This window comes from Durio zibethinus, chromosome 6, assembly GCF_047325235.1.
Source record: "Durio zibethinus cultivar Kanyao isolate XHJ-2024 chromosome 6, ASM4732523v1, whole genome shotgun sequence".
Lineage (NCBI taxonomy): Eukaryota > Viridiplantae > Streptophyta > Magnoliopsida > Malvales > Malvaceae > Durio > Durio zibethinus.
In genome coordinates, this window is record NC_143167.1 from 25,272,023 (window position 1) to 25,295,708 (window position 23,686).

The following is a 23,686-nucleotide window of genomic DNA, read 5'->3' on the forward strand; positions in this document are numbered from 1 at the left end:
TGCTATAAAAGGATCATGTTGGTATTGGGGAGCCCTTGAAGTTGAAGAAACTCTAATGGAAGACCTTGACGATATAGATGGAAGACCTTGACAGTATAGACTCTATGAAAATACCAATTAACATATCCTAAGACAAATCTAATACAAATTAAACATTCAAAAACAACTTCATGCATTTGCCAATCAATATTAGCACACTTCACATAAGGGTATAATATCATATTATCTTTACTTGTATTCTCAAATGCAAAATTAAAAAAAAATTTCACTTTATCTCTGTACTCTTGACTTACGCATCTAACTCTTTTCTATTTAATACTTGCTACATTATCAGACGAGATTTATATAAATAATCTATATGAAAATGAACATGTAAAATATTTAAGTTTACTATATTTTAAATAAAAAATAATAACAAGACCAGTACTTATAGAAGACCAGAACTCCTTGTTGTGAAGTATTTTCTCAGCTACCTGATATAAAACATTTAACACTTTGTTGCTAACCCAGACATTACCATAGAATATTTGTAGTTAGGGTTAAAATAAGGTAAAATAGGTTCAGAGGAAACCCAGAAAAAGAAAAAAAAAGTGAAAGAGAAGTGGCTGATGGGTTCCAAATGGGTATTTGAGGAATGTGGGTTTTGGAGAAAATTTTTAAACCAAAAAGAATATTGTGAATTGCAAAAGCTGAAGGAATAGTGGAATGAAGTAAAAGCTAAAGTAAATAACTAATGAATAGTCGAAATAGGATTCTAAAAGACAAAGCTCGAATACTAAAAGCTGAAGAAAAATGAAAGTAAATTGTAGTTGGTCTAGAAAGAGAAATTGTAGAATAATGAATATGAAGCTTAAAGTTAATGATTAGATGCGCTAAGTTTGGGAACAATTTTATTAGACTGAATTATTGAAGGCATTTACTAAGAAAAAAACCTTTAATAATTTTCTCTTAAATATTTTTTGGGTATATTATAGGTGCCTTCAATAATCTCGTAGTAAAATTTTATATGGATTATTGAAAGTGTTTATGCCAGAAAAATGCCTTCACTAATTCTCTCTAATTTTTTAAAGGTATTTATTGAAGGCGTTTTTGCATAATACGCCTTCAATAATTTTTTCCATTTTTATTAGTGAATATCAGTGAAGGCGATTTTCTATTAAAAATGCCTTCAATAATTCACTCTAATTTTTAAGAAAAATTTATTGAAGGTATTTTTTGTATTATACCCCTTTAATAATTTTTGTACAAAATTATTGAAAGTATTTTTTGAGAAAAAATACCTTCAACAATTTCTTTTTAAAAATTATTTGAGATTATTAAAAGTATCTTTTAGTAGAAAATGCTTTTAATATTCTACTAATAAAATTTTAAAGGCGTTATTGAAGGCGTTTATTCTAGAAAAACACCTTCACTAATTCACTCTAATTTTTTGAAGAAATTTATTGAAGGCATTTTTTGCATAATACGCCTTCAATAATTTTCTCCATTTTTATTAGATGAATATCAGTGAATGCATTTTTCTACTAAAAATACATTCAATAATTCTCTCCAATTTTTAAGAGAAAATTACTGAAGACATTTTTTGCATCATATGCCTTCAAGAATTTTTGTACAGAATTATTGAAGATATTTTTTGAGAAAAAATACCTTTAATAATTTTTTTAAAAAAATTATTTGAGATTATTAAATGCATCTTTTAGTAGAAAATGAATTCAATATTCTACTATTAAAATTTTAAGGAGGTTATTGAAGGTGTTTTATTCTAGAAAAATGCCTTCATTAATTTGTTCTAATTTTTTAAAGAACTTTATTAAAGGTGTTTTTTGCATAATACGCTTTTCATAATTCTCTTCATTTTTATTAGGTGAATATCAGTGAAGGCAACTTTATACTAAAAATGCTTTCAATAATTCACTCCAATTTTTAAGAAAAAAATTATTGAAGATGTTTTTTTGCATCATATGCCTTCAATAATTTTTGTACAGAATTATTGAAGGTATTTTTGAAAAAAATATCTTCAATAATTTTCTTTTAAAAATTGTTTGGGATTATTAAATGTGTCTTTTAGTAGAAAATACCTTCAATAATTGTAAGGGGATTATTGAAGGTATTTTTTTTTTCAAAAAAATACCTTCACTAATTTGCTCTAATTTTTTAAAAGGGATTTATTGAAGGTATTTTTTGTATAATATGCCTTCAATAATTTTTTTCATTCTTACCAAGAGAATATCAGTGAAGGTGATTTTTTACTAAAAATACCTTCAATAATTCACTTTAATTTTTAAGAGAAATTTATTGAAGGTATTTTTTTGCATCATATGCCTTCAATAATTTTTGTACAAAATTATCGAAGGTATTTTTTTAGGAAAAACACTTTTAATAATTTTTTTTAAAAATTGTTTTGAGATTATTAAAGGCATCTTTTAGTAAAAAAAAACCTTCAATAATGTCCTAGTAAAATTTTAAAATTATTAAAGGTGTTTTTGCCATAAAAATATCTTCACTTGTAATTTTTATATTCATTCCCTTGTCTTAAACATCGAAATCACAAATTGCTAGTACAGAGAACAATTAAAAGTTGTATTAATCAACCAAACTAAACCCATAAAACACTTTTATATTGACTTTTGGTTTCTTTAACTCTATCGTCACCACTGACCTTCAATAACTCAATAGCATGTACCTCTCTGTTTACCGGTATGTCCTTATTTTTTGTTTACTATATTATTTATATTATTCGATAAAGGTATTTTTTTCTATTCCTTACTATTTACATATGCATATATATATTTTTATTCATTTCACCGTAACCATAGTCATCCAAGCACCTTTCATTGTATATACGCTATTTCTGTGCAGTTTTTTTAAAATATTATGGTTTGTTGAATGGTATTGTATGATATTATTTTGTTGAATGGTATTGTATTATATTGGTTTACTGAATGGTTTGTTGAATGGTGATTCTGAACACATTGCTGATTGGTTTACTAAATGGTGTTTCTGAATGGTTTGCTAAATAATGTTTCTTAACACATTATTGATTGGTTTGCTTAATGGTGTTTCTGTACGTAATATGATATTGGTTGTATTTTATTACGTACAGTGTTAAATTTAGACAATCATTTTGGTGTATTTCGTATAATTATGATCAAAATCATAGGTATTATGGACTCCGAACAACATAATTCTCCTTCTACTAAACATGCACAAGACACACTTGTAGGCCAAAAAAGAAAAGAAATGGGATGAAATAAATAAATTAAAGTGAGTGACACAAAAATTCACATAGACTTCTGTCAAAGTGGGCAGCCTATGTCTAATAGAGCTGCCAAGTTGGCTACTCATATTGGTGCCATCATCCGTAGTAGCATTGCAATTACATACACCAATTGATGAAGAGTTTTTGATTATCTAAATGATGGTATATGGTAATCAGTTGTGATATGTTTATTCAACTATTTCGTAAAATTTGTTAAATGATCATTTAATTGAAATTAAATATGTTCATACTAATTATGTTAAATTATTTAAGAACGGTTCGATGTCCCAATTGACCGTAAAAAGATTATGTTGCAATATGTTGAGAAAGCATTTAAAGATTTTAAAAGTAGATTGATAACCTAATATATTTTACCGCTTGTTAATCAAGGTGATATATTAGTTGTTCCACCTACATCATATGCAGATGTAATAAGTGTTGAAGATTGAAAAAATTTTGTTCTAGATTGGCTATTAAAAGATTTCTCAATACGCAAACCCATTACCAAAAAAATTATTTATAAGATTTTATGCAATATATTTGATATCTTCATATGTGATTGACGTAATTTCTTTCTTTTGTAGAAAATCAAAGAAAACCAAAGGAACATTCAGGCCAAACAAATTTATCACCATCGAACAATGAAAAAAGGATATGCAAATGTAAAGTATGAGCTTGTAAGTATTCGCACACTTGTTTTATACTCATAAATGAATATTTATAAATATTCATTTCATAGATTTTGATTCTTATATTATGGTAATTTATTAAGAATCAACGAGCTCTGGCACTAAAGTTTTCAGATGGGATGTCTGAAAATAAGAATATCTGTGGATGGATGGATCTTTTGTAGATGAAGCAATTGAAGAATTGGCTAAAAAGATTTTATGTATAATTGCTTGTTTAATATCATGTATGATTGGCATTATGGTTGTATGCATGACTCTATACTAACTTGTATAGATTTATTGTTACAGCCCATATTATTATTGTCTTTCAGGATGATTATGCTGTCAAAGTTAAATTTGATAAACTGGCAACCCAGTATGGTAAAGATCCATTGTCTTTAGCATTAGAAGCTAAAGAAAGGCTTGATCGAATTCGTGGGGTTGGTAAATTTATGTTGCCATCAAAGTTTTTTAGTAATTAACCCAAAAAATCACGAATGATAAATGCATAATATGAAGTAATCATTGAGTAATAACAATAAAGACTCGCTACTTTAGAGGTTCTGTTGGCAGCAATACAGTATAGCATGCTTGTAGGCCAGTCAGATAGCATCATCCACCTAGGACAAGCTTCCGTTGCAAGCCAAGTAGAGAACCCAACCTCCCCTACCAGCCATGAAGTATGATTTTGTTTATAAGTTTAATATTAATTAATTTATTATATTTATTTATTTGGTTTTAATACTTATATTTTATTATATATTGTAACATAATGTTAGAACTCAGAGTATGACCCTTGCTTAGGCTACTATAGATGAGTTATCTAATTATTCACTCGATCATTTATTTAGAGGAAACTGCTTAACCATTGAGTTTGAGGAAAGGTTATTTGATAAACCATTATTTTTTTACATTGGTGTGGATGAGGTTAAAAACTTTTGTGAACTGGATGAAATATCAACTGTTGATATTGTTGCTTATATGAGGATAGCTTATAAATACAAATATGTAAACTTAATATGTATTAATCTATATTACGATGTATTACTAACTAATATTGTTGATTGTTATCATGTAGCTTCCTATATAGAGAGGTCAATGTAAGATAGTTAATCCACAGATTTAGATTCGTTGACCTCAACTTCATTAGCGAGCATAGTGGCACAGTCACTTTTCATGCTAATCATGTGATTGGATGCATGAAAAAATTGACTGATTATTATTTGCTCCTATATAATGCATAATAAATTTTATTCATACAAATAATTATTTCAACCTTACCCCAATCTAATATGATGCCTAATCTAAATATATCATTCTTATTATTTTACAATCATCATTGGGTGCTTATTGTGATTGATACCAAATCCTTAACGTCATACTTAATTCAGCTCAACCAACGTTGATGCCTAACCTCAAAATTCAAACTTTTATAAAAAGGTATTACATGTTATTATATTATATATCTTATATTTCTTAAGTAATTTTATTTATGTATTCAGTAATTTTTTTCTTTTCAATTTAGGGTAATATCTGCATTTGATAAGAGGGCAAAGAAAAAATGAGTGTCATTACTGGTAAATGTGAAATTTGTTCTTTTATGTTGAGTTTGTGTAGATAAATGTTTCCTAAACCTACTCAATTTAATTTTCAGGTACCTCGTTAATCCGGATATACTAAATGTGGATATTATGTCCTTCGTTTTATGCAGGAGATAGTTTTATATGATTTTATGATCAACCCATTCAAGGTTAGTATAAATTTCATAAAGTCATTATATCTTCAAAAAAAATAAAAAGCTAAATTATGTTCTCGTTTATTAATATTTACTTCTGATTTTTTTTAGTGGGAGAGTAAAGAAAGCTTCACGATAGAGGAACTTAATGAAGTCTATAAAGAATGGTGTAAGTATGTATTATCATTTATTGATAAAACTTTGAGGTTGGATATTGCTGGTTGAATGTAATATATGAGGATCATTTGTTATAATGTTTTTAACATGCCATGTTGAATGGATAATTGAAGTTTGTAGATTGGGTTATTGGTTTAATATTATTGGTATATATTTATTTTATATGAATACATATATATTGAGTACGATTATTTGAGAAAAGTATATTAATATGGCAATGTTATCAGTTTTAAATTCGGATGTGTGGTCAATTTATTGAAATACAACAATGTTCATAATGTAAATTTCAAAATGTAATTCGTAGTATCACATATATAAACTAAATATTTTTTGAGCATAAACCTACAACTGACTTCACATATATAATTAAACCAAAGTTTTTTTTACGGGATTACTAAAGGCATTTTTAGCAAAAAAAATGCCTTAAATAATCACTAACAAAATGTTATTAAAGGCATTTTTGACCAAAACTACCTTCAATAATCCCACCTAAAAATTTATTGTATGGATTATTAAAGGCATTTTGGACCAAAAATGCCTTCAAGAATCTATTTTTATTGAGGGTGTTTTTAATCAAAATCGTCTTCAATAATCCCTCACGAAAATTTATTGATTGGATTATTGAAGGCACTTTTGGTAAAAAAAAAAGGCCTTCAAAAATCCATTCCATATTTTTTCTATGAATTATTACATGCGTTTTTCTGTCAAAAATGCCTTTAATATTCTCTCTCTAAAATTTTTTAAATTGATTGGTGAAAGCGTTTTTTCCCAGTAAACATCTAGAACAATCAAATAATCCCTTCAAAAACTCAAAAAAAGCTTAAAGGAGGGATCGAACCTACCACCTCATGGTTAACAATTATATAATCCTTAAATTTTGATAGAATATTTATTAAAGACGTTTTTAATTAAAAACGCATTCAATAATCTTGTGAAATTTTTTTGTGAAATTATTAAAGGCATTTTTTTACAGAAAACGCCTTCAATAATCACATACATTTTTTTATAAAAGGATTATTTAAGACATTATCTACCAAAAACGCCTTTAGTAATCTCCTATCCATTTTTTTAAATAGATTATTTAAGTCATTTTTTACCAAAAACGTCTTTAATATTCACTCAAAATTTTTTAAGAAAATTATTCAAGGCATTTTAACCGATAAACACCATTAATATCAAGTCTTAAGTAACGTTTATAAGTAAAAACGTCACTATTTAAATATTTAGTAGCGTTTTGATAATAAACATCTTAAGTTCTATAAAAAAAAGAAAGTTAACGGGGCTTGTAAGTGAAACACAGTTACAAAACTACTGCTGATCTTTCATTTTCTTGTAGTGGTGAAAATATATCTGTTTTAGAGATATAAATGTGGTAACAGACAAAAGAAACGAATGCTAGATTTATTACATAGAGAGCCCGCAAGTATTTTTGCAGAAATTATTTGGCTTTATCCTTTTCATAGATTCGAAATTAAAACTGATTGGTTCCAACCTCTGAGAGTACAAGGTCAAAAACAATATAGAATTATATACTGTTTAATATTGGGAAAAATTTTCCACCAAGTTTCTCACTTACTATTCACAGTTGTCGAAAATGTAGTCAGGCCCCAGGAAAAACCTTGTTCAAGAATCTGTTACCAAAGTCAATACAGCAACAAGTATTTGGAGCCAGAAGAAATAATGATGTCAATTGCTATACAGAATGGTTACAGTTGTTCTAAACAGGTTGGCAGAAAAGCTGGGGACGTACAAAATTAAAGGCTTACAAAGTGAATAAGATGAACAAGCAACTGTTTGATAATCTTACATGTTCGATATGAAAAAAAAAGTTCCAAGAATGAACCTGCATTCCCCAAATCATCATAAAGGCAACAAGTCTATTGCACAAAAAAGCGGATGATCGCTGACAAATAACTAGCCAACTGAGGAAAAATAAAAACAAAACCATCAATAAGCAAAGTATTAGCAATCCAGCCGACTGAAAGGGGAATTATTCAGTTTCCTTCATAGGAGAAGAATGCTAAAATGACTTCACCTGTGCTAGAATATTTTTTTCCGTTTGACGTTCAATAACTAAGCCTCCTGTGAGACCAATCATTAACCACGCCCCATTAATTGCTTCAATTTGGTGTCTCCTCTAAAATAAAAATAGTTCCAGAAAACACCCTTAAGAAAGCATTTTGATGCAAAACTATGCCTATGACTATGACATCTATTCTTCCCAAAAAAGACATGTTTGCCTAACAAAATTACAATGCTGACACCCCTCTAGCAGACCAAACCAGAAAATCTCAGAAAATCTCAGAACAAGAGCAAACAGAAGGGGACATAGATAAAGTAGCAGCTGGGATAAACCATAGCTTAACAAAATACCACAATTTGAAAGAGTTGAGTTGGAAAGAGCCACATGTGGAAGTGGAATATGAAAGGAAATTCAGACATTCTAGTAAAATTTGTTAATTTTCAATTTTCTGTTAGAACTTCAGCAGGTAATTGCCTAACACTGATATTTTCTTAGTGGTACCAACAAATATACAAGAAAAAAAATGCTAAATTATCATTAAAATAAGAGCCTTTTTACCTCGAATTCTCTTTAGCTTTAATTTATTTCATTTGTTTGGCAGCTAATCGTTTTGCTTCCAAAGGATCAACCATGAATCCATGATGATTTCATTACCTGGATCTCCTTTCCTTGAAGATACCTATTAGATACAAAATGACAAAAAAAAAAAAAAAAAAACCAGGGTCAAATACAATTTGATATGAATAGTATGTTTTCCTTTTATGGACTAGCAGTTGAAGATGTTGCATTAACAAAGATAATACTGGTGACGAAGAAAAAATGTTTCCTCCCTCTGAACTGCAAGCTCACTGAACGACATGCCAGGCAATTGACAAAAGAAAAAGAGTACAATAGTAAGGTTGCAACTCCAACTCATTCAACGTGATTTTAATACAATCTAGAATCTCCAGCCGACAAAATCAAGTAACAATACACTGTTTTAAATTTGCTAATTCTGTACTAAAAAGACCGGAAATCTTTTAATAAATTAACTTAACATTTTGAATTGTTCAATTTTCAAGTGTTAGGCATTGGGATAATATCAGATTAAATAAGTAATTAACTACTGTCATTTATTGGCACGACCAGCTCTTTCCTCACTAAGCCATTGACAGCATAATCTGGCCATGCTTCACTCTTTAGCTTCTTTAAGAATTTTATATTTGATACCATGTATTTCTTAATTTATGGTTTACAGCCACAAGTGAGGCAGAGAGACAATCCATGCAGCCAAAGGTAGACAACAAAGTCATTTGGTCATGGACTTCTTTCATCAATCACGAAAAAACATCAATACCGTTTCTGTTCTCCGTACTCACAACTGATATAAAACCAAGTCATAACACAATGCCGAGTCCATTTATATATTATGTACCATCAAGAAGACAGTCGCAGATTTTACCTCTAGATCAACTAATATTCATTCATCTAGACATGGAGATCTTTACTACCATGAAGTGCACTTATTTACCAAATCTTTTAATCAAATACCTACAAAACCTTTGACCTATTGAAACCAAATATGCTGGCATTATAAATGAGGAAGTCTTGGTTGAAGCATATGTTAGGATTGGCCAAGATTCCAAAAGCTTGGCCCTTGGTTGTCCTGGTAACTAGGCTTGAATCTTGGCTCTTCCAAATCTCCACCCGAAAAGAGATAGAAACTTTAGAATTAAAATGGCCCTAGGATGCAATCTGGGCTGCACCAATTCCTACCTTCTAGACCTTTGATCATGGCTCATATACAACTGGTGACATAAACAAAATAATAACTTCAAACTTCAATATTGGTCCAAGCCATTAGGAGTAATTACGTGAAATTTTACCGCACTCCTTGAAAAAAGACCTTTAATAACTGAAATTAAAAGAAACCTGTCCAGGAGTTACTTCAGAAACTGCCAAAAATTAGGTAATACTGATTAATAAAAAACTTCTCATATATTAAAGGTTTAATATGTTAAATAGGTTTCCCAACAGAATTCAAGTCAGAAAACTTAGGGCAGCTATATGAAGCACGAGGCATATGTCAACATGGTATCACGGCCTGCGCCATTTATTGGAGAGAAAAGTGTTGCTTTCCATTTTTGGTTTCAATTCAACTATTTCAGCAAATGATGAAAATAATAATTAAAAAAAAAAAAAAACGTATTTCATCAGTATAGATTTCTCAAGCTAACTTTTAACATAAACCTGTCTCACAGTTTCCCTTTCGTCTAACATCAACTCAAATAGGTTTTACAACCATGAAATTCGAAGGAGTAAACCTAAGAATTAAAATATGGTGAAGCAGCAATTAAACAAGGCATTGAAGTATTAGTTTAATATAGGAACAGAAACATATTTACCTTATTCATTTGGATGAATGATAGAGATTGAAAACAACTATATAAATGAGATTATTTATTATAAGGATAAAATTAAAATCAATGATGAGATTTATATTTAGATATAAAAATAACGATGAGACAAACTGTAATAAGAATAAAAAATGATTATTAAAAATATTATTAGAATAAAATTGTACGTAATAAATAATTATTAAATTATTTTAAGTAATAGTTTTGTGAATAAATTATTAAAATTTAATAATAAAAAATTAAATAAAGTTTATTTATTTATTAGTTTACTATATAATAATAATAATTTTTATTAATTTAATATTAATAAAAAAATAAAATGAATTAAGAAAAAAAAAAAAGAGTTAAGGCACATTTGGGTTAATATTAAAATTCCAGGAGTAAAAATGAAAAAAAAAAAAAAAAAAAGCTGTGGTGCAATCGACCACTGGACATTTTAAGTTCCATGAGCAATCGCCTCTGACTTCACTACACCGAGATCTATTTGGATCTCAAACGATCATAGGACACAAGATTTGATTGTAATCACACCTCCACCAAAAGTGTGATTGAATCCAAACCAAGCCCTAGTTAATTTATGAGAAAAACAGCTTTCATTTCAGTTGATGTAGGTCATGGAAAACAAATACATAGGCTGTAATTTTTCAATGCCACATTAATCAAGGCTGCCCAATTTTGCTTTTCGCGTTTGTTTCTTTCTTATTGGATACTTTTTTATAAACTTCTACATTTATAGATATAATCAAATTTTATCAGTGCACAGGCCGTAAAAATAAAAAATTAAGTTAAAAATATATTTTTTATCAGTTTCAAATCTAAAAAAATTAAAATTATCATTGTAATATTTTAATTTTATTATTCACTTTAATATTTGATATTAATGTCATCAATTAATTTATTAATGTGATATAAATATCTATTAAGATACTAAAACATGTTAAAGTTTAAGAACAATATATCATCAATTATCACGTTAGCATTAAAAAAAAATTCTTAAAATTTCTTAAAATTTCTTACAAATTTTAATAATTTTAAAATATATGAAATGTTTTAAAAAAGTAGTAAAAATATAAAAAAACTGAAATATTTTAAAAAATTAAATAAGTTAAAACTTAACAAATTAAAAAAAAAATAAAAGTTTTAATAAAAGTAAAAGATTATTAAAATTAAAAAATGAAAACAAAAAAATATATAAAATTGTGTGAAAGAACCTAAATTTTTTTTAAAAAATTGTAAAAAAATTCTGAAACTTTTTATTTTTTAATCTTAAAATTTTAATTTTTAAAAAATATTTTTGAATTTTTCAAAAAAATTTTATTTTTTTTGGATTTCTTATTAAAATTGTAAGTTCTCTTATTTTTTAATTTCAAAAAATTTATTTAATTTATTATATTTTTTAGAATATTTAAGCTTTTTGAAAATTTTAACTTTTCAGAATTTTTTAAAATATTTTCAGAAAATTTTTAAAAGTTTTAGATTTTTTTCAAAAAATTTTAGATTTTTTTTAATTTCAAAAAGCTTTAGATTTTTTTTATTTTCATTTTTAATTTTTATGAACTTTTTTAATTTTAAGAAAAATTTATTTTTATTAAAATTTGCATTTTTTAGAATTTTTATTTTTTTAATTTTCTATTAAATTTTTTAAAATTTTTTTGAATATTTAAATTTTCATAAATTTTTAATGTTTATAATTTTTAAAAATATTTCAGATTTTTTAAAATTTTTTGTAAATTTAAAAAATATTTTAGATTTTTTAAAAGTATTTTTAAAATTTAAAAAAAAAATTATCTTTTAATATTGACTTGGTAGTTGAAATTTTTTAAAAAGTTTGCTTTTAATGACTTGACGATTGAATTTTTTATATATATTAATAATTTATTAAATACTCATATTACTCCAATAAATTAATTAACAGCGTTAATTTGAAAGATTAAATTAATAATTTTATTTTTTAAAATATCAAAATAATAAAAATATATAATATTAAATTTATTTTTATGTTTAACCTAAAAAAATATTAACTTATCCGTATAACATACGAGAGTAGAGTTGCAAAAAGAGAATTGACCGAACTCCGAAAACTAAATGAGAAAGGGAAAGCAAGAAAAAGAAGCAATAGGAGAAGTGGGTACAAGGAGAGTGAAGTTTACCTGAAGATGTGGCAGAGCGATGATGAAATTGAAGATTAGAAGAGGAGACTGCCATTGAAGGGATGCGGACACCGCCGTCAGAGTTTTTTATTTCCTACGTCTTCTTCTCTGTTGGTTTTCACAAATTTGTGAGCCTCCTTTACGTTTGGCGTGGCAAAGAGGGGCAAGAGACATAATATTTTATTTTTAAAATAAAAATATTTTAAAATTAAATTAAATAAAAAATATAATTTTTTACTAAAATAATATTTTCGAAAGCTTAAAACCTAAATTCAAACGAAACCCAAATCAATGATATAAATTGACGACCTAATACCCAAGAGAAGGATATACTTGTTAAGATAAAACAATGAAATAAATTATAACTAATTTTTTATTTTTTATATTTTTTTTATCAAAAGTTCAAATTCATAAGTCCACCAGTCAAATATGTCAGAAAGTGAAACAGAAAAAGGACACAACTTTATTCCGGAAAAAGGTGTGGAGGGAATTGGTTGCCGGAGGTGCAAAATGTTCGAAATTCAAAGGAATTCGATTCCTCCCTCTTTTCTATATTATCATATATAATCCCATTATCATACTTGTCTTGTTATACAATATAATAAAGGAAACATTAGTGTATTGCTTTAAAAATTAGAGCTTCCGTGGCAATTAAAAGAAAAAAAAAAAGCCTTTGAAAATCTAGTGTTGTCCTCCGGTGCTGGCACCGCATCTGATAAACACATCTCTCAATATTAAACACTGACTTAGAATTTTTTTGTTAAAAAAATGTAACACTAACTTAGTTTTAACTTTTGACCATCATCAAGCCCTTTCTTAATAATTGAATTTTATACATTCAACGAAGAAGCAGGATAAAATCCCAACATGTTTAATTACAATTTAAAGACAACAAATTAAATGTAGCTAGTAATAATTAACTAATATAAGATGCAGTAATAATGCCCCAGCTTCTATATAATAAAGATTTTCCTATTAAAATCATACCGAAATTTTCCTCATAAATATATGTTTTTATTAATTTAATAATATGTTTAAGATGTTATTATTTCAATTTCCCAACGAAAACAAATGTAAATCAACAAATCATTTTCACTTTATCATCGTATCTCACTACTAGCTCAATCATAAAAATATATATATATTATTATTGACATGATAATAATGATAAAATTTATATTTAATATACTATTAGTGTATAGAATATATTATTAATAATGATATCACTTAATTAATAAATAAATTTTTAAAAAAATATTAATTTTTTATATATTTATTTTAAAAATTAATATTTTTTTATTCATTGATTATATATTAATTGTATATCAAAATATAAACTGTAATAATAATAACCGAATCTTATCTTAATTAGTTTATTCAAACACTTAACTATAAGGTTTGTAAAAAAATAATAACTCTAATAAAAAAATATATTAATTATATGTTTTTCTACTTGCATATTTCAAGTATATATTTAATAAGAATACAATTTTGTAACAACTATTTCCCCCACCCACTCAAATTAAACTTATTACGCTACTACAAAAACAACCTAGTTTTTTAAGCAGAAGAAAAGCACTAACATGGTAATGATCGACGGAAAAACAAATTTTACACTGTAAAATCAGTTAACTCCGTACCACTTGAGCTATGATTTACACCTTTATTAAGCCGGTGTTTACAGTCGCAGTAAAAAACCGTGGTACCCATAAAACTCCAAATGACCAACACCCCGTAAAACCACAACAAGCCCACCGTTTCCCACCCCATCAACACCGCCAAAACCCCCGACTTCACCAAATCCTCACTGTCCGTTAGCTTCTCAAACCGACTCCCAATCCATCCCGAGACTACCACCAACATGCAAGTAATGCACCACCAACAAACTCTCCTCCCCACCATTAAATCCGACCCGACCCGAAACGCATCCCACCCGAATTTCTCCTCTAATGCCGACACCACCAGGCCCAAACCCAACACCCCCATTAAGTAAACTTCAAAACCCAACCCGATCAGCAAAATGGGTAGGCTTAACCGAGGGTGGTTTCGAAATGCGGCTGAGAAAAGCTGCGGGACTTGGATATAGAGGATGAAGAGGGCGTAGGAACAGAGGGAGGTGACAACAACGCGCTTCCATGCGAGTTTGAGGGCGTTGACGGTGGAGAGGAAGGAAGGGCGGTTGGAAGGGGAGAGGGAAACGGAAAGGGAGGTGACGTGGACAGTGGAGATGAAGGATAGAAGAGAGAGAATGGAGGAAGGCAAGGAAAAGAAGAGTTTGAGACGGAGGAGAGACAGGGATTCTTCACGTGATTCTTTCAAGACGTGACGTGCTTCGAAGCGCGTGGAAGAATAGAGAGCGATGGATTCGAGGTGGAAGATGTGGCGTTTGAGAGGGCGGGAAGAGAAAGAAAGGGAAAATAGAAGGAAAGAAAGAGGGAGGGTCAAGAGAAGGAGGATTGGGAAGAGAATGTGTTTGTTTCGGAAGAAAATTTTGAAGGGATCGGAAAAGAGTTTAAGCAAAACAGAACAAGAAGAAGAAGAAGATTTGGTGGTTTTATGCTGTTGATTTTGGTCATGTGTTTCGGACATTGTTGTTTTTTATTGCTTGAATTCTTGTATCTATGTTTGGGTAGACTATAAAGAGTATAATTTTAAGGCAAGTTGAACAAGAATAAAGAAAGATGGAAGAATATAGTGTAGGAGAAGTTTTTTAGTTAGATTTTAAAGAAGGGAAATGCTTGAAGCTGGTTTTCCAGAAATAACCCTTTGATGGGTTTGTTTGTTATGGATTTGAGTCTTTTTCAAGCTGAAAATTTCTGATTATTATCGACTTACTACGTCCCAATCCTTCCACTGAAATTTTTTTTTTTCCTCTTTTTCTCTGAAGGAGCGAAGTTTTGTAACTTGTAAGTTATCATTATTATATCAGTGATTTTTATTAGAAAAAAAAGAAAATACTAATAATTCTAAGTAACCTAAATATTTATTACTAATCCAAAGGAATTGTCTAAACTTAATTATGAAATGGATAGAAATGATGATTTGAAATATGATATAATAATACATTAAAAAATTTAACAATCATATCCTTTAAAATTTTAAACAAAAAAAAACATATAAATTTAATATAAATAAATTTTTTTCATTTTATAGTAACACGATTTATTATCAATGTAAATGATGATTGTACGAAAGGGACCCGTGTTGTCTGATAGTATAAAACGTGATAAGAAAAAGGTTACACGTGCTTATTTGACTACGCTATCTATAAACCTATTAGACAAATTAATTACTCAGACAGTGATACTGATAAAGGCTGAAAAAGTATGTTAGGATTTAATTTAATGTTATATTATTGCATCGATGATGTTTGGAGCATTTCCTTTATTTTTTAATTAAGGATTTTGTAAACTGTAAAGCTGGTGATTTGTTCTCCATAAAATATTTACTTGTGACGACGAGTTTGTGCCTCAATTCCAAAGCCAGATGAGAGAGACAAGATTTAACTGAAATGCTTGGTAAATTGTTAAACATTAAAACATATCAGCTATCAATTGATTATTGGTTTACTATAATGTGATTAATAAAGAAAAAAAATGGCTTCGGAATAATGAAACCTAATCAGCTGTCAATGTCATAGTTGAACGGATAAAATTTCTGTGTCGTAAAATAAATCGATACGAATTTGTCCATATATTCGTCACTAATTAATGTCAATCAGTCAGAATCAATGGTATTCCAACCAAACACGAAAGAACAAGTACTATTGGAAGTGTTATAGACCTGGCCAAAGGCCCAGAGAAATAGAAGCATGTGCTCGGTCCAAACAACCAACCCCTCAAAATGCAAGACCTTTTTTCTCTTGTAGATTTGGTGGCTCGCAGAGCTCAAGGGACAGGCCCTCTTCAAAAATATACCGAACAAGTGGCACCGTCTGTGCTGGGAAGAACACTCTCCTTGGAACGATAAGGACGGATGCCTTGGTCCTGGTCAGAAAGTGCAATACTTGCCAAAGACATGCTAACATCCCAAGAGTACTAGCAAAACAGTTAATAGTTATAGTTACCCCACGGGTACTTTTTTTTTCTCGAGCACTTCTAGAGATATGGAACCAAAGCATGGTGTCTTGGACCTGCCGTTCTGTGCGACAACAAAGAGAAACAGTCACAACCATCTCCTGAGCATATTAAATTGGCTTGATTAAAATTGTTCCAAACCAGCATCAGTTATCTGTGTACCATTTGGTAAGAAGCACACCTGACCAGTATCAGTAATCTTATCTAAGCACCGTTGGTGCAGAAGCACACTTGTCAGAAGCTGATCTTCAAAAAATTGGACGAGGGTTGATGCCTGCTGTCCATGACTTCTTGTTGGTGATCATGGCAACGAAATGGTCGGCCCCAAATGGATTAGAGGAATGGATAAGAGGAAGGGGCTTCTTAGTAAGAGACTAGGTGGAGCAATTGACATATTTTAGCTAATCATTCAATTAGTAACTTCCTGAACCATTGCGTTAGGAACTCAATTTTTGGAGTATAAGGGTAGTTCCTCCATTGGCATTGACCATGAATGGTGAGGAACCAATTAACGGAAAGCAAGTAGTGGATAAAGCTAATGGCAGGCTTGAGGATTGACATGAATGGGACCATCAGGGTGGGAAAAGCTTTCCATCCAGCAAGAGGCAAGTAGCACTAGGTTTTAAAGAGTTGATGGAAGGAAGAATTGCAGAGAAGCCACGGAAAACACGCAGAAGTTGAGACTTAAGAAGAGAAGCAAGGAAAGCTGAAAAAGGCAGGTCTTATACGAATTTGATTAACTCATAAACAAAGTATGCACTATACAGAGAAATTACCAGCTAATGAGTTACCCAACTTTATCCACAATAACAGTGCAAATTTATACATAACAACTTCTTAGTTTCTATCATGCTTAATCATCTATAAAGAGCAGTATTTTTTGTCAGCTTTAAATGGCTTATATGTATATCTTAGAAAAGAGAAAACCATTAATAACTTGAAGTTGAAGATGCAAAATCAAGTAAAAATATTAGGTCACCGCAGTCATGACTCATGACCTGACTCCGGCCTTTAATAGACTCTGGTGACCATATTTGATATTCCTCGTACAAACCTATTTATCAGGTAAAACCAGGGGATAAAGGGGCTGTGGTGCTTTAAACATCCAATACAGGTATGATCTTATTGCTAAGCAGACACTGACCAATATGGGAAAGTAATCATCAGCAAGTGTCAGCACACATTAATCATCCAAAGATGTATGGTTCCATAGAAGTTTTTGCAGTTACTATGAGGACTTGGACAAAGAAATTTATCCATTTCATACGGTGATGTAGGACATTGATAAGTTGGATGCAAATGAAACTAATAATAGCATTGCTAATTTGCTATAGCAGACGCAACCTGCTGAACTAACTCTCAAGTAGTCAAGACCAACTTGAAAACACGCATAGAATCTCCTCCGGCAAAACAATCTATTTCAACTATGACTCGAGGAAGGATAAGAATAGATGATGCAAAGTGTTTCTGAGCCCTCAATAACAGAAAAGGCCACTTGATAGTTACATCAGACCCACTAGGGCAATGGGAGACCATATTAAGCTTGTTTCCATATCCTAGAAGTGGAACTAAAGTTTGCAGATGAAAGGGGAAAAAGAATCTCACTGAAATTTGATTATCCCACTGTGACAATTAGAAACAGATAAGGCAAAGGGATGCTGATTTTAAACTTGTTTCCATCTCATAGAAGAGTAACTACATTTTCCAGATGGAAAAAGCTAACTGAAATTTTACAATGTCATTTGGAACATTTGAGGCTGACATTAAGTTTGTTTTCATCTCCTTAGGAATAAACTACATTGAGGAGATAGAGAGATCTTACTAATATTTTATTATTATTATTATTATGGCCTTAATTATGAGTTTATGACCATCTATTGTTGTAACTCAGCAAACTGCATCATCCTCTATAATAAGGAAACAGGTCAACTATTAGATTCTTTTTCCACTTCTTTTTCCACCCAAAGGAGACTTAGATAAAATACTACAGCAGGAAATTCTTGTAAGGCAATAACATAAATAAAATATCTCAAATTTGATATACATAGCAAAACAAAAGAATTGTTGAAATCCCCACCTCAAAATTACACATTAATCTGAGATCTTTGACTTGGTATGGACAAAGGACAACAGACAGAAATAACAAGAAGAATCACATCCACAAACAATCATACAGTAATGAAACCTCAACAAGCCCAAAATGGTGATACTTCTTTGAATCCCTTTTTTATCCATCTATGAGATCAATATGCTTCAAAGTTCATAATTAAACTAGACCCAGAAACCAACTTCCTCATTATTATCAAATCAATTTAAGCTACCAACAACCTTTTAACAATCATAAAGAAAAGTTAAACAAATAAATAAATAAAAGGGAATTCCATTATTAAAGTTCTCTAACTCATGGGTGTTGAACAATTAACAAAATTATACAAACGCGAACAAAAATTGCAGGAATTTTCACATTGATTATTGAGAAAAGCAGCTGTACATTATAACTTACGAAACCAAAATTTCAGTAGACTACAAAAATATTAAAACAAATCCAAACAAAACAGTTACAAATCTAACAAACCCTGAAAACCTGTTCTCCTTGTATCGAAATCCCAAATGATTTTATCCTCACTATCCAAGCAAACCCTCGTTCTACAAATTGGACAAGAGGCGACTTTCATTAACCAAGCATCCAAACACTTCCTATGAAACAAGTGGCCACAACCAACAAGGGTTCTACACCATTGCCCTTGTCTGAACCCATCCAAGCAAATAACACAAGAGTCAGATTCCAAAAGGGTAGCTTTTGATTCCTTGGAGAATCTGAACTGAGGAAGCTGTCTGAGCTGTTTCGGACAAAACCCAGACGAGGGATGAGAGTGGTGGCGATGGCGATGGCGCTGGCGGCGGAGAAGAAGAGGAAGGAGAAGGAGAAAAGATGCTAGAGGGAGGAGGAGGAAGAAGAAGGTAACGAGAAACATCATGATTATGGCTTTCAGGATTAATGACAGGAACTTCTCTTTTGGTTTCGACGGCGGCAGTGGTGAACCACCGCGGGAGGAGTCGTGGGGAGGTGGCGGCATGAAAGAGTTCGTGGGTGGCAATTAATGGAAAATAAAATAAAGGGAAAATTTTTGGAAAGCGAGATGGAGGTTTTAGTAATTTATAAGGATAGAGACACGGCCTAAGGGTTTTTTTTTTTTTTTTTTTTTTTCATTTAGTTTTCTGTGGGCTTTGCCTGCAAGTGTGGGAGAGTGGGCCTTTTTTAGGATAGAGATGTCCGTTTCGGAGATAAGATGTATACTATAATTTTTAATTATACGGTGGAAGGTGATTATTTTTTATTAATTTTTTTTATTCATGTCAGAGTTTGAATCCGATTTTAAATTTTATAGTTGGAATTTTTTTCAAGATTTTAAGTGTGAGAAACCAAGATAAGAATTCAATTATTATTTAAAAAGTATATATATATTATTATTCAATTAAATGTACGAATGTTTTTTCAACTTTTTCAAAAAAAACAAAGAAAAAAGTATTTAGCATATCAAGTATGTAATCTAAAATAAAATTAATTGATGAGAGGTGAAGAATTTTAATTTAAATATAAAATTATAATAAATTTTTTATATAATTAGATTTTATTATTATAATTTATCTCGATATTTTATTAAATAATTAAATTTAATCTATTTATCTCACAAAAATAAATAATTTATAATACTAATATTTATATATTCAATGACCTTTCTTTTTTCATTGATATGGGATTAAAACACTTTACTTATTTTTTTGGGAGCTTGGCATAATATTTTCTTCGACCTAATCTCTCGTCACAGCTGTCACTTTCTTTATTCTTCTTTAAAGCGTTTTGGCATGAGTAAACTCTATTACCGTGCCTTATTCCTACCCCTTATTAAGAAATTAAACTAGCCCATTTTATCTATCCCGCTAAGGTACTTGATATGGAATTGGATGAGTCAAAGGTTAACTCTAATACATTTGTCACGAAGCCACTATTATATTTCCATAAAACTAACTTATTAGGATACGTAACGCCAACGTTTGTACGTAGAATGACTTCTTTTTGTTTCCCATATGAAATTAAAGCATCTTCTTTACTTTTTTGCACCGCTTAAATGTGACATACGGACAAAAAAGAAGTGAGAAGGAAATTTCTCGTGAAGACCAATGAAGTTGAGTGCTTGACGGGATACACGAACAAAAGAAATAAGTGGGGTGGGAGGTTACTTCTTTGAAGATCAGTGGAGTGGGTTGGTGAAGCTAGAATTTTGATTCAAGGATGACTAAACTGTGGGCGACTCTTGACCAAAATTGACTGTCAATGGAGGACTGAACTATAAAAGGTGTGGCAACCCTGAGAAGTAATAACATTAAACAGAGGGAGATCAATTTCCATTTTATAGGTGGAAGATATGAGGATTGAGATGAGAGTCTTTCTGATTGTGATCATGGCCTTGAGTCTTACCTCAGTTGTGCATGCTATTCAGGGGAAGGCTGTTTTCTATCAACCTCCTTATTTTCGTGAGAATAATTATTCAATATCTCATTTTTCTAGTGAATCTGCATATAAATCATATATTTATACCATGATTTGAACAACCCTGACTTGGTCTATATAACCATTGTTATTCTTTTGAAATATATACTTTTTTTTTTTAAATCATGCATCAATAACTTAATCAAATATTCAGGTACAGAAACATCCGATATGATAACTAATCAAATGAATTTTAATTTGAACAGCCTCAGCATGCTATAACCAAGACAATGGGAAAATGGTAGCGGGAGTAAGTGATGCATTGTGGAATAACAGAGGAGCATGTGGAAAGAAGTACAGTGTTAGATGCATAGGAGGAGCTAATAAAGCTCCTCATCCTTGCAAGAATGGTAAGAGCGTGGTGGTTAAAGTTGTTGACTACTGTAAACCAGGGTGCCAGGGAATCATTAATCTTTCTCAAGATGCGTTCGCCACCATTGCTGATACTAACGCCGGTATAGTCCAAGTAGAATTTCATGAGTAAGTCTATGTCTAACTCCCTCTTTAGTCTCTACTGTTTACCAGTAAATAAGTTTTCAATACTGCTAACGCCATAGCCCCTTAAACTCTATTTTCACCTTTTGCCTTTTCTTGTATGCACAGGGTTTGAGTTTGACGCTTCTAATCAAAAGGGCTTCTCAAGGGCAGACGATGGTAATAGAATAAATGTGAAAGGGGATATCCTCTTGTGATTTTCTCTGTTTCCTTCCAGCAAATGAATAATAACTTTCTACCTGGTAGTATACAGCAAATATGTATCGGAATCAAAACTTATAATAAAGTACAAGCAGCAAAATGAAATGCCATAACATTACATGCTTGCAACTCATTAGTGCAAGGAAGACCAGTCCATAATAGAATCCATCGCAGCCGATCTAGAAATCTAGCTTGCCACTCAGGCTCATCATTTTCGTGAATGAAACCACCTTTCATGTACTATATCTTTGCAGGCTCATTGTCAACAGCAACATGGACATATAGATCAGTTATGCTTGAAACCATACAACATAGAGCATTTAAATATCACATATCCAGATTAAGCTCTGTATTTTTCATTTAAGGGGAGAAAGAAAAAACCGAATCCAGCTCTTTGGACAAGAAGTAACATGCACTTCCGATTGAGCCAAATGCTCAAGTTTAGTTTCTGTGAAAAATTATTGCCAAAAAGTTTTGAAAAACATTGCTGTAAGCATGGAAGCAAAATGCATGAAAGGCAACTACTAAGACAGAGAGACATGGGGCAGAGTCTAGTTAGTCAGTATCAACAAGCATTATCCCTGACATTCTACCAACTGTAACAAAAGAAACGAAATAAAAAGCATTGTAGTGGGGAGGAAGCAAATTTTGTCCGCTGACAAGTTTGACGGTGTTACTAATAAGCAAGACAACATGCAGTGAGGTGTTGACCATGGTTTCACCTCATCCCTTAAGGCAAGGTTTGCTTAACTCCAGTGCAATTAAAGAAACGGGTTGCATTTATTTAATGACTTCAAGTTCCAACCATGATTAACTTAAATCGGTGCCTGAAAAAATTCAGTATGCTTGACCTGTAAGTTAGAACTGCAAGACTAACAAAGTGTTCATACCGAAAAAAAGTTCAGAGTTCTACAGTGCTAAATCTATTTTAGATCTCACTATATCATTATTGTTTCCTTTCAATCTCCTCAGAAGGAAAGCTATGGGATTTATGCATGGTAGGATAAACATAACTATACAAGGAAAATGTACGAGAAAGTCAAGGAGATTAACCCTTCACTATGTCATTTTAAAGTTACATGAAGATGGAAGCTGGTAATTCTTCTGTAGTTCTGATAAGTCTAAGGCCTCTCCACCTAGTGGCTTGCTGAAAATGTCATCATAGCATTACCATTGAGAATTACCCTTTGACATAAATTTTTTTTTGTGTTATCTTTTTTTTCTTTGTGACAAAACAAAAGGTCATACAAAGTGAAACCCTAAAGACAAGACCTTATAAACAGTTAATGCATTTAAATATTTAATAGGGTAAATTTATAAATGAATGAACCAAATAGCCCAAATTGTTGATGCATTTAGTTTTTATGATTCTGATGCAAAAACTCATAAACTCATTTCAGTTAGCAACAGACTGTCCAGGCAATTGTTTCATCAATGCAAGATGATTATGGCCAGGGCAGAACCACCATAGAAGATAAATATAAAAGATGTTATCCCATTCTTCAGCCACTATCTTTGATTTCATGACAGTTTCAAAACCTAAGCCATTTCTATGCAGTTCCCTTGCAACACATAACGTTGCTCAAGTATGCTCTTGCAAAATCAGCTTCAATCCCCTGTCAAAACAGACTCTAAATATAGATCAATTTATAAATAAATAAATCATTTCGATACCAGAACCTCTACCAAATCTTATAGCATGATAAAATTCATCCACATTGTTCTTAATATATATAGTGAACTTAGTTCCTAGAACCTAAGCTACTAGGCAGTAATGGTGGGGTAATTTTCTTTTCCATCTAGTTTAAGTGGATTCATGAATTTTAAATTAATTAAGCTCCATTAGTAATTCTAGACAACATTACTCAAACTTGGGAGTGAATGTTGAAAAAGAGTATGTATTCGACATGAGTAAGTTCAATGGTTGGACCTCCATACCCATGTTTGTCAGATT

The 23,686-nt window shown here is 30.6% G+C and overlaps 3 protein-coding genes across 4 annotated transcripts; 1 reads left to right on the forward strand and 2 right to left on the reverse strand.

Moving 5' to 3' along the window:
• Positions 1–7,287: 7,287 nt before the first annotated feature.
• Positions 7,288–15,360, reverse strand: LOC111284384 (uncharacterized). 2 transcript variants are annotated; one of them, XM_089762367.1, is made up of 5 exons: positions 14,049–15,360; positions 12,409–12,516; positions 8,421–8,541; positions 7,875–7,976; positions 7,288–7,761 (listed from the first exon to the last, which is right to left on the reverse strand). In XM_089762367.1, exons 1-2 carry the CDS (start codon positions 14,995–14,997, stop codon positions 12,503–12,505), a joined length of 963 nt encoding a protein of 320 aa, XP_089618493.1. In that variant the 5' UTR covers positions 14,998–15,360; the 3' UTR covers positions 7,288–7,761; positions 7,875–7,976; positions 8,421–8,541; positions 12,409–12,502. The 2 variants fall into 2 exon arrangements, with proteins under 2 accessions (XP_089618493.1, XP_089618492.1); XM_089762366.1 differs by having other exon boundaries at positions 7,875–8,541.
• A 3,572-nt stretch (positions 15,361–18,932) lies between these two features.
• Positions 18,933–19,664, reverse strand: LOC111286181 (RING/U-box superfamily protein). The gene has a single exon (XM_089762368.1). The coding sequence runs from the start codon at positions 19,559–19,561 to the stop codon at positions 19,043–19,045; it is 519 nt and encodes a 172-aa protein (XP_089618494.1). The 5' UTR covers positions 19,562–19,664; the 3' UTR covers positions 18,933–19,042.
• Positions 19,665–20,766: 1,102 nt separating this feature from the next.
• On the forward strand, positions 20,767–21,850 carry PNP-A (plant natriuretic peptide A). The gene is made up of 3 exons (XM_022873985.2): positions 20,767–21,020; positions 21,243–21,516; positions 21,640–21,850. Exons 1-3 carry the CDS (start codon positions 20,912–20,914, stop codon positions 21,644–21,646), a joined length of 390 nt encoding a protein of 129 aa, XP_022729720.2. The 5' UTR covers positions 20,767–20,911; the 3' UTR covers positions 21,647–21,850.
• Positions 21,851–23,686: the final 1,836 nt, after the last annotated feature.

What these genes read in the sequence shown, in the direction of transcription:
- LOC111284384 (XM_089762367.1), bottom strand. Translation starts at nt 14,997, where the DNA reads ATGTCCGAAACACATGACCAAAATCAACAGCATAAAACCACCAAATCT.
- LOC111286181 (XM_089762368.1), bottom strand. Translation starts at nt 19,561, where the DNA reads ATGCCGCCACCTCCCCACGACTCCTCCCGCGGTGGTTCACCACTGCCG.
- PNP-A (XM_022873985.2), top strand. Translation starts at nt 20,912, where the DNA reads ATGAGGATTGAGATGAGAGTCTTTCTGATTGTGATCATGGCCTTGAGT. An exon ending in CTATCAACCTCCTTATTTTC is followed by an intron (nt 21,021 to 21,242) that starts GTGAGAATAATT and finishes TAATTTGAACAG; the next exon opens with CCTCAGCATGCTATAACCAA.